Source organism: Protomyctophum parallelum (genome assembly GCF_964188405.1).
Source record: "Protomyctophum parallelum genome assembly, chromosome: 15".
Lineage (NCBI taxonomy): Eukaryota > Metazoa > Chordata > Actinopteri > Myctophiformes > Myctophidae > Protomyctophum > Protomyctophum parallelum.
This window is the reverse complement of record NC_139710.1, coordinates 19,917,022-19,927,307: the sequence shown is the minus strand read 5'-3', so window position 1 is coordinate 19,927,307 and position 10,286 is coordinate 19,917,022. Positions and strand designations below refer to the sequence as shown.

General features: G+C 43.1%; 1 protein-coding gene across 2 annotated transcripts in view; it reads right to left on the bottom strand.

Moving 5' to 3' along the window:
- Positions 1 to 2,963: 2,963 nt before the first annotated feature.
- Positions 2,964 to 10,286, bottom strand: part of cltcl1 (clathrin, heavy chain-like 1) — a 36,340-nt gene continuing 29,017 nt past the window's right edge. The window contains exons 25-32 of one of the 2 annotated variants that reach the window (XM_083784775.1): positions 9,917 to 10,066; positions 9,427 to 9,558; positions 9,216 to 9,326; positions 8,453 to 8,623; positions 7,637 to 7,858; positions 7,131 to 7,157; positions 3,933 to 4,008; positions 2,964 to 3,178 (exon numbers count right to left, since the gene is read on the bottom strand). In XM_083784775.1, coding sequence (XP_083640901.1) covers positions 3,057 to 3,178; positions 3,933 to 4,008; positions 7,131 to 7,157; positions 7,637 to 7,858; positions 8,453 to 8,623; positions 9,216 to 9,326; positions 9,427 to 9,558; positions 9,917 to 10,066 — 1,011 coding nt within the window. In that variant the 3' untranslated portion in view covers positions 2,964 to 3,056. The remainder of the gene's footprint in view (positions 3,179 to 3,932; positions 4,009 to 7,130; positions 7,158 to 7,636; positions 7,859 to 8,452; positions 8,624 to 9,215; positions 9,327 to 9,426; positions 9,559 to 9,916; positions 10,067 to 10,286) is intronic. The other variant, XM_083784776.1, reaches the window with a different exon arrangement.

The following is a 10,286-nucleotide window of genomic DNA, read 5'->3' as shown; positions in this document are numbered from 1 at the left end:
TGTAGCGCAGCTAGCGCTATCAATGAAAACAAAATTAAATCAGAACATTTTATTTTTTAAAGATTTGTTCTGGGCTTTTCTGCCTTTTTTTATAGTATTATATCAAGTGTCAAGTGAAGATAGACAGCCTCAGCCTGGAAAGAGGGAGAGAGAGAAGGGGAGACGCACGTAGAAATAAAGGTCGTCATGAACGGGACTCGAACACGCGGTCACCAAAGCCTAAATGTGGCATGCGCCTGTACCACTTGGCCAGCGGGCGCCCTTATCAGAACATTTTCTTGTAATTACTTTATTATATTATTATTTTTTAGCAACCAACCACACCCTTGGAGATATCTTGAAAAAAGCAGCAGACTCTCACAAAGGTGATCCATCAATTTAACTGCAAAGTAGGTTACCATGCAGAATGGCTTCCTCCTGGCTCCTAGAGGACCCAGAGGCACCCTGCCATGCACAAAGAAGACTGCTCCACATCCTGAAATATGAAACAGATATACACAGTGTAGTAGACTGCCTATGGAAATATTGGTTCAGTAAGTATTGTGCACGACTGCAGGGTTCCAACAGTCGTTTGTGGTTCTGAACCCTAGATCTCAAACACCTTATGGCTATCTTCATTGAATATTAAAGCCAAATTTTCCACACATTGAAGATTAATTAATGCAGGTTCAACACATAACCAGGCAGTAGACAGCATTGCTTGTAAACTTTATTTTCTCTGTTCTGTATAGACTATGCATGACTAGGCAGATCAAGGGAGTGCTTGTGTGCAGCTAATGGTTCGGTTTGCTTCTCGAAAATCCCAAAGTTGATACAATGGTGGGACACAGCTCAGTGTATAATAGTGGACAGTGTGCCCACAAAACACTCTTGTGAAACAGTCTCATTGGCTCCTTTAACAGGAAGTAAACACACTCACACCACATTATTTTCCCTGCTCTTTTTGTATTTTGTATTTTTCTTACAAAAATCATTGCTTTTTTATTTTGAAGACTACAACAATACACTATAGACAATACATATGGTATGGTAGTTCCATAATATTTGACTTCTTTGATTAGTTAGGTATTTCAACATATCTTAAATTATACACTTTCAGTACAATAATGATTTTTTTTCTGAACAACTGGCACCAGGATGTAAGTGAGTTACCTTACCCTACATTTCATCGCCTCAAATGTGTTTGCTATTGGTACTTTGTGACCATTCTGTTAGTGAGGTGAGAAAGTTTTCAAAGTACATCACTTGAAACTTTTTTCTTTTCTTGACACAATAGTTAATACTTGAAATAGTCGCGATATAGTAACATGAAAATTGTGCTCCTGGTCGCAGCATTATAGTTTGGCAGCACATGCACAGACAACAGCATATAGCGGTTTTGTTGTTTTTTTCCCTCGTCATTTCACCTCATGTTTCATCCTCAAGTCACAATTATCGCATTCGCAAACCTCCAGGTTTTCCAGGATCCCATATTATGGAGGTCAGTGGTTGGTGGACCACAGCGTCAGCGCCCACTCTGATGTGGCAAAAGGTTACAGCTGCAGGGGAGGCAGATCAGGCAGGATCTCTCAAGTTTGGTGGCACATACCAGTACACAGTCTCTCTCACTCACACACAGTCTCTCTCACAGTCACACACACATGCAGTCTCTCTCTCACACAGTCACACACACATGCCGTCTCTCTGTCACACACATGCAGTCTCTCTCTTTATCTCACACACACAGTCACACACAGATGCAGTCTCTCTTTCAGTCACACACACACACAGTCTCTCTCAGTCACACACATGCAGTCTCTCTCACAGACACACATGCAGTCTCTCTCACAGTCACACACACACACGCAGTCTCTCACACAGTCACACACGCAGTCTCTCACACAGACACAGACACACACACACACGCGCGCAGTCTCTCTCTCTCTCACACACACACACACACACATGCAGTCTCTCTCACACAGTCACACACACACACACACACGCAGTCTCTCACACAGTCACACACACACACGCAGTCTCTCACACAGACACACACACACACGCGCAGTCTCTCTCTCTCACACACACGCAGTGTCTCTCTCTCTCTCACACACACACACACACACACACACAGTACCGTAACCTTAAGGGTGCTCTATACTTATCCAAGTATAAATCAGGCTTCAGTGTTGCCTTTTTAAAACACTTGGTACCTGTTGTTAAAGGATTAAAGGAAAAAATTAACTATTGCACAGTAACTGTCTTTAGAGTTTGATCCGAGACAGTTGTGGAACAAAGATGTACCATATTCACTCAATGCCAATTTTGCCCTTACTGTACTGTATGTCATACACCCGAGTATAAGCAAAATGGCTGTCGTGTGAATATGGTCATTGACCCAGTTATGCCACCTCCTCTATTAATATAAGGCCTTTAGCAGTGCTTCGGGATGGAGGGAGGAAGCACCGGTTCCATTCAACACCCCCAACCTCCCTCCTCAAAAACAAAGTCTCTTCTTCAGTGCTGTATCTCTATGCAACAAAAAATGTTACAATAAAAATCAAAACAATAAACGATAGATGAAAACAGCTGCTTTATGGTTAATAATAGTCTACATGGAACAGCGATAGGGTAGAGAAAGTGGTTTGATGGAACAGAATGTTGTCCCAGTGATGCACAGGACTTTCTCTAGGAGCTAAGAGCAGACTTCATGCTGTGTAATGAGGTGACATGGTCAAGAGTTCATCAACACGGAGGGATCTGATGGCCTTGATGCCACCCATCTCTAATGAAGAACACTGGATAGAGGGAGAGGAGGGGGTAATGTGGAAGCAGTTTCTATGAGTCTCGGTGGGTGAACAAGTGGAGTGGTGGTTGCGTCAGAGAGGTTACTCCGTAGTCATGTGGCAGAGGGCGTGGCGGTTTCCTTGGGAATGAATGCTGGGCGTGGTGGTGGTGGGGTATCAGGGGTCTCTGTTCTGTGGGTGGGCCACCATGAGATCCAGAGCAGCATGATTAGGTGTGGTTCAGGTCAGGAAAGTTAAACGGAGGGGGGTGGGGGGGAAGTAACAGGTCTACATGTTGAAGCCATAAGTAGGCTGAGCAGGGTAGGCTGGGGCAGCGTACCCATAACCTGGATACACCGGCTGAGGAGTCACTACTGGACTGGTGCCCCCGGTCAACATCAGCTGCTGACCTGTGTGCAGACAGAGACATACAGCACAAATGTATAGAGTTCACCAAATTAAACATTGTGTGTCACTATTTCCACTAAGTTCCATCTGCCCATTAGTGACTGAGCAACAACAACAACCGCCCTGTCAACTTCCTATTCTTTCAGTATGATTTAATGACCACTGCCTAATGACCACTGCCTCAAAATCCTCCAGATGTCCAGGGGAAGGTGGAGGACAGTAATCTTCCACCTCAAAAGTCATCACTTTACAATGTCTTTGTGAGGATTACCTTGCCTGATTGATGTAGCTACAGCAATTTCAAACCACCAAAAATGGTGAGCAAATTTGTGAGAACAGGAAGACAAATTGGTGATATCATAGATTAACCACATTATATATTACTATACATTGACCGGAGACCCCAGGGGTCTATACTAGGTCCACTACTTTGTTTCTTTGACACTGAACATCTTTGGCAGAACGGGTTGGGTTACAATGTGTTTTGCGAGCTTGCAGATCCACTCATTTCACCATTATGAAATGCCCAGAAAAGAGATCGCTCGGGTTCAAGTGGTTAGAATAATGAATTTCATTTTATCTTCAAAAAAGTAAGAGATAGGATCATTTAAATGTTAATTTGACTGCAATTAGTGCAACACCATCTACTTCAGGCCAATCGATGTCAGTTCACCCTGGATCATGACAAATTGGGGTGGATAGCGTTTTGGCGATGTGTTTAACAATGCAATGAACAGTCACTGTGTCTGGACATACCAAATACTATAGGCTGAGGCTCCGTCACCTCATCTTCAGTTTTCCTTTGGCTTTCCGTTTCCTCCAGTTTGTCCACCTGAAAGAGGTGGAGTGAGAACAGAAGTTGGTCAGAAGCAGCACAATGTACAGTGCATGGACTTGAAATGTGTTCCGCAGAAACATGTACCTCCAAAACCTTTTAGGAATTGTTTGGAAATGTATGGATGGTCCAAATTAATTCAGAATGCATATTTCACAATTTTGCATGGGTATGTGGAGATGCAGAGAATAATGTGTTCCATCAAGTATGATACAAAACAATAAAATAAAAACATTCACAATTGGAGGTACAAAGATTTAGCTGGACAGAGATTATTATATATATACACACACACTTATTAATGATGAATATTTATTCTGTTTTTACAACAAATATGTATTATTATGGTAAAGGACCACAATTTTACCTTTCCAGACTTTAGTATACACTTTATACAGTACATACATACTAGACGTTATAAGACATATCATATTAGCTAACTTTCATGATTCAATACACTACAGTACACATACATACGTTACTGAGGTAGAAGATGCCATGCGTTTTGGTGAGGGTCTCTATTGTAGCTTTCAGTACAGGTGAGAGGCCATATAACCACTGAAGCCCTATACAGTACACTGTACACTATACAGTACACTGTACACACCAGAGTAGCTAGGGTTCATGACGTCCTTATTCAGTGAAAACAGCAGATCTTCGAGCTCACAACTTGTAGAACTGCTATTTTCATGACATTTGGTTTGGTGGGGTGAAAAAAAGAGGGGACCAAGTAGAGACCCCTGGGGGACCCTGATCAATGATGTACAGTACAGGGATATATAGGGTTTAAGTGGTAAAGAACCGTATATTGTCTTTTCACAATCAAAAGCAAGGATCATCGGGGTGGAGGTGGGGGGGGGGGGGTGCTACATAAAATACCATGTCATTGTGTTTTCATTGAAGAGAAGCTTAGTACATGCATGTAGGCTGTTGCTACAAATTCAGCCACTCACAATCCCATATCACATGCTTCCATTACATGGCTATGAGCAAGCCCCCCTTACAGTTCCATTGAGAGTAAATACCGGTATCACTGGGTTAAAAGCAAGCTACAAATTCACCAACTCTTGTGTTGCTCAGACATTTGTGTGATACATTTGAAGTAACATAGGGTTTTTCAGGTTTTTCCAGGACTTGGTGCAAAAGGATTTTCAGGCATGGTGCATCAATAGTGTAAATGGCAACACAGAAAACTAAATAAAAGTTAGCAAGGTTTCTGATGCAAGTCAAATTCGTTACTTGAAAAGTGGTTCAGCTGAATTTATATATTTGTTTCTAGTGTAATGTTTCTGTCAAGAATCCATTTCAATATAATAATGTCAGGTGTTTGTTAAACACCTGACAAATAAATAGATGATATTTTGGCAGGCTTTCTGTACATTAATACAGAATGGCAAGGATTCTTAAAGTAAATATCAGGAGTAGTATAATGCAAATGTAGAAATCCTATTCTACATAGTATGTAAAACATCATTGGGAAACGTTGCCAATTAAGCTGCCAGCTGACAGGGGGTCTTGGTTTTAAGACAGCTCCTGCATGTTAGTGGTACCGTCTCAGTGTTAAACTAGATCTAGAAGTAGTAAAATGGGTCGTCAGTGTTGGTATTCTTCAAGGGCTGCAGTGACAAGTTTGGACCCGAGCAGTTTCACTAAAGATTTACATTATGGAACGAGGTGGCTTGCCTGTGGAAAAAAGAAATTCAATGGATATGATGTACGTAATGCGTAAATTAATGGATAGAAGATCAACAGAGAGAGAAAATGTGAGGACCCTGCAGCCCTTGAAGGAAGTAGTAGTGGGCCTATATGGATTTAGTGAACAGCCATTTTATACTGCCCATCGTGTTAACCTGGAATTAGCAACCTGGGGATGCATCAAAGATGTCCACAGTGGCTACCTCTCCTTGTACACTTCATCTCACAGTGCTCTGAGAACAAAGTGTCTACCACTGGGTTTCTTCAAAAACCCATCTATCTGGACATCTTGTGTCAGAGCAGATGTTGGAGTAGCAGTCAAGGAGAGGACCAAAACAATGCCAATCAAACACCAAGATGCAGCCCCAAGACTGAGGGGTTAGAGGGGAAAGGGTGTACCGTTAGGTTGGTACGGGCTACTCCTGGTCCGGAGGAAATGCACAGCACACAGGCTTTAGTTCTGGCCATGTACAGTGTTCGTATGGGTACAGGCTTTAGTTCTGGCCATGTACAGTGTTCGTATGGGTACAGGCTTTAGTTTCCGACATACGATCAGTCCGACTGTCATTAGACCGACAACCTAGACCCTAACCTAACCCCAAGTTGTCGGGAGCGACGGGTGATTTCCGCATGTCGGATAAGCGTGCGCACCCCTGTTCGTATTGAGGTTCTTACAGGTACTCAGGCCTTCAAACTTGCTCATGTATTTCAGACTATATTCCTCAGTCAGTGGACACAAATGTAATACTTGGGAGGACCCTGCAATCTACCCAAGCCCACGGCTTGACTGCATTTCACTTCACATGTGATCAGTGAAAAAATAAATTCTGAAATTGGTAAGCTTAGCTGCAAGAGGCTACACAATGTACATTAGGCTACACATATACGGTAGATTATGACAGTAATAACTATAACTTTGCTGCCTAGCACAGACTAGTGAGCCATTTCAAGTGCATCAGTAACTCTCACATCTGCAGCATGCATCTTCTTGCTTATGTATTCCATCACATGATTAATTGGCTGCTTAATGTTAATGAACCTTCTTCACTTTTTCTTTTAAGTCAAGCATGGTTGCCTCATCTGTCAAAAGCATTTTAACGCCAAGTAGTTTGATCATAATTTAAAATAGTAAATGTAGTGAACCCAACCCCAAGAAGAATTCTGTGATGCTCACCCCCACCTCAGGAAAATTGGAACACACTCAAACGCACGCATGAATTTATCCCAAAATCTGCTGTGTTGGTCCAGAACAAAGGCTTGTACATGCTACAGCTCTCCGGGACTGGAACTAGCCCCTCAGCTAACGTTAGGGCCTATTGAAGTCTACAGTCCATGCTAGGTTCCTACATCAGAAACCTAAGGAATAAGTTACAACAGAACCAGACGGAACACAAAAAGAGAAATAAATAAATAGGGCCAGAGACCGTCACCTTCTCTGCAAACGCATCAACCTGGAAAAGAACCCACAGAGATGCCCTTGTCATCTCACATGTCTACAGGTGAAACAGCACAGGAAGTCATGAAGGTCTCGTTTTGGGAGGAGGCATGGGGTAATGCTTCTAAACATCACTAAGGAGAGCCTTCTTCTCAGGCTAAGCTAGACCTCATCATCATACGGAACACAACATGTTTACTTATTATTAAAATGTACTATTTTTCAATACATACAGAGACAGAGTGAGAAAACTGTCCTCTCACCTGTGGAATATCTACAGCAAACCAATCATCCGAGAAGAATGGTTCAATATGTCACACAGAAAAAGCAATCAAAGTTAATTCTAATGTGCCTTTCCTCTTCCGAGGACAATAAGCTCAAAAGGAATCTGAACATTTAAATTCTGCTTTAAGTGAGACTTAACTGGCTATGAATCTTCTCAGAAATTAACCAAGACAAAACAGAAGTGTCTTGTTTTGGCACTGAAATGCTAACCTTGGTGAGGTACTCTCTCATAACCTGGATGAAGTATGGCATTGCAAAGTCCATGATGTTGTGCCTCCAGGCCAGCTCCATCACCACATCCGGATGGAGCAGGTCATAGGAGGCAAACAGGCAGGCAGCAAAGCACTCCTTCCTGTCCTCCTCCAGGAACCATTGCAGCAGAGTCTCTGCCAGCTCTGCATCCTTGGATTCTGCAGCATACAGCATGGCATCCTGGCAGACAGATACAAATATATAAATGGAATCTGCATGTACAGTACAGTCTGCATGTACAGGGGAAAACCCCTCTTTTCCCGGTATTTCTTCCTTTTCTTTTCTATTTATATATTTCTTTATCCCACGATTTTGTAACCCATTTTCCCCCCTTGTGTCAATTATCTAATGTGATCCTGGGCTCTACACACCCTCCGCCAACCTGGGGAGAGCAACGGACTTGAACTCATGCTTCCTTCATGCACGAGTGTCCAAGTTGCTCCTTTACACCTGACAGGGGGGAGTTTCCCTGGTTGGACGTAAAGGGTGGAAGGAACACGTTATTCCAACGAGTTCCTTTCCCCTCCATCAGGCGCCCTGGCCGGCCAGGGGGAGGCAGTTTAGAGACCAGGATTACTGCATGTTCTTTGTGAGGGTACCTACCCTAGGGGTATAGATAGTGCTTAAAAGTAGTGCATTCAAGTACCAAGATGAGCAACTGGTGAAGTGCATTACTATGAGCTGGTCGGTGTTTTGATGAAGATGAACAGTGCCATCTACAGGAGCAAGATGTAAATGACTAAGCAGAAGTGAATGGTATTGTTGGATGTGTACCTTGTAGAGTTTGTCCTTCTTGCAGAGCTCAACACTCTGTCTCCAGCGGTTGTTTCCCTTGTACAGGTAGGCGGCGATGCGTCGGAACTCAATCAACTCGTGCTTCTCTAACCTCTGCGCTAGGGCGATGGTGTCAAAGTTGTCATATGCGTCAATGGACGCTCTCAGTCCCTGTGAATGATGCAAACATACAAGCACATGCACACATGAAGCAGTGGCATATCCAGGAATTACGTTTTGGGCAGGCAAGATCATGTGTTAATTGTCGTCTCCCTGCGCACAATCGTAGCACTAAAGGTTTTCAAAGAGATATACCTGCCAGACGAGTAGGATACAAAGGCTGAAAGGCATGCATTTACATTCCAATGGGTGATTGAGGGTCGCGCTCTACCGCAACGGCCAATCAGCTGTCCATTAATAGTTCTCAGGTCTTGTTTTTGTCCTCTTTTTTTCTCATTGTATGGATTTTGGCCAGGCCAGAAATGGATTTGGACAGGCTTATTGTAGATATGCCTCTGACATGGGGGTGATTGTGTCTCTCATCCCAGGGAACCCAAGTTCCATTAGGACCCTGTGTCTAGCTCCCTCTAGTGGCCACAGGTAATCAGTGATGTGCTAGACATAGGACCTGACTGGAACACATATCACCTGATATCATCAACAAGTATCATAAATCTGAGCAACTCAATTAGTTACTCAGTTTCAATAAGTACCAGTGTACATTGTGATATATGAGGAGTGAAAGTCTAACTAACAGACACACCTGGTAATCCTCCTCCTCTGTCAGCAGGTTGTTGAGGGCCTCGTTCACTCCCTTGTTGTTGTGACTCTGGACAGACCTCAGATAAGGCTTCACCAACTTCAGCTGGTTGACCTGGACAAACAAAGCATAGCCTGTGTGTCACCTCATTTTGTCTTGCATACCGACTGTACAAAAAGTAAAGACACTTAAGAACAACGTTTCGAAAGATTACCTTGCTGAAAAAATTGACGGCTCTACTATGGTCCAACCGCGGCGACAGTATAGCCAGCAGGTCGTTCAGGAGCAGGGGATGGTAGTCCAAGTAGAAAAAAAGGGCTTTGTAGTACAATTCTACATTGGCAACCTAAAAGAAAGAGAATGGTGAGTTTAGCATGGTGCAACAGCAAGATGGAGTCTGTGTATATAATATAATACTATGAGTCTTTGGGCTGTATTTTGCGTGTCTTAAGTACCTGGTCTTATTCCCCAACTTGAGTAAACTAAAGACCTGGAGGCGTGATCAATGCTCTTTGGCCACTCAGAATAGCCAAATGGCATTGATCACGCCTCCATGTCTTTAGTTTACTCAAGTTAGGGAATAAGACCTGGTACTTAAGACATGCAAAATACAGCCCATAGAGTCATGCACATACACGACATTACCTTGGTGATATATAATATAACACTATCAGTCATAGAGTCATGCACATACACGACATTACCTTGGTGATAATGTCTTTGAACTGTCCCTCCTTCCATGCATCGGAGGGATGTGACATCATGGTGATGATGGCGTTGTCGAACTCCTCGTATTTGTCATAGAGGAAAACCAGCTCCGCCCACAAGTGAGACTGCTCTGCTGCACGGAGCACCTGATTGGTAAACCGGAGCAACGCCATAGCAAAGTATCAGTATTCATCTTGATATGCAGAGGACACACACAGGCTTAGATCATATGCATTGCATATTGAACATCAAGAGAACATACACAGGTAACAATTGAATTAGAAAGGCTCTTGGCCGAAACGCATAACTGTTACGTTTATTGGTGTGTGTCAAATAAAATAAGTGGAAATGTGAGTAGATTGTCCT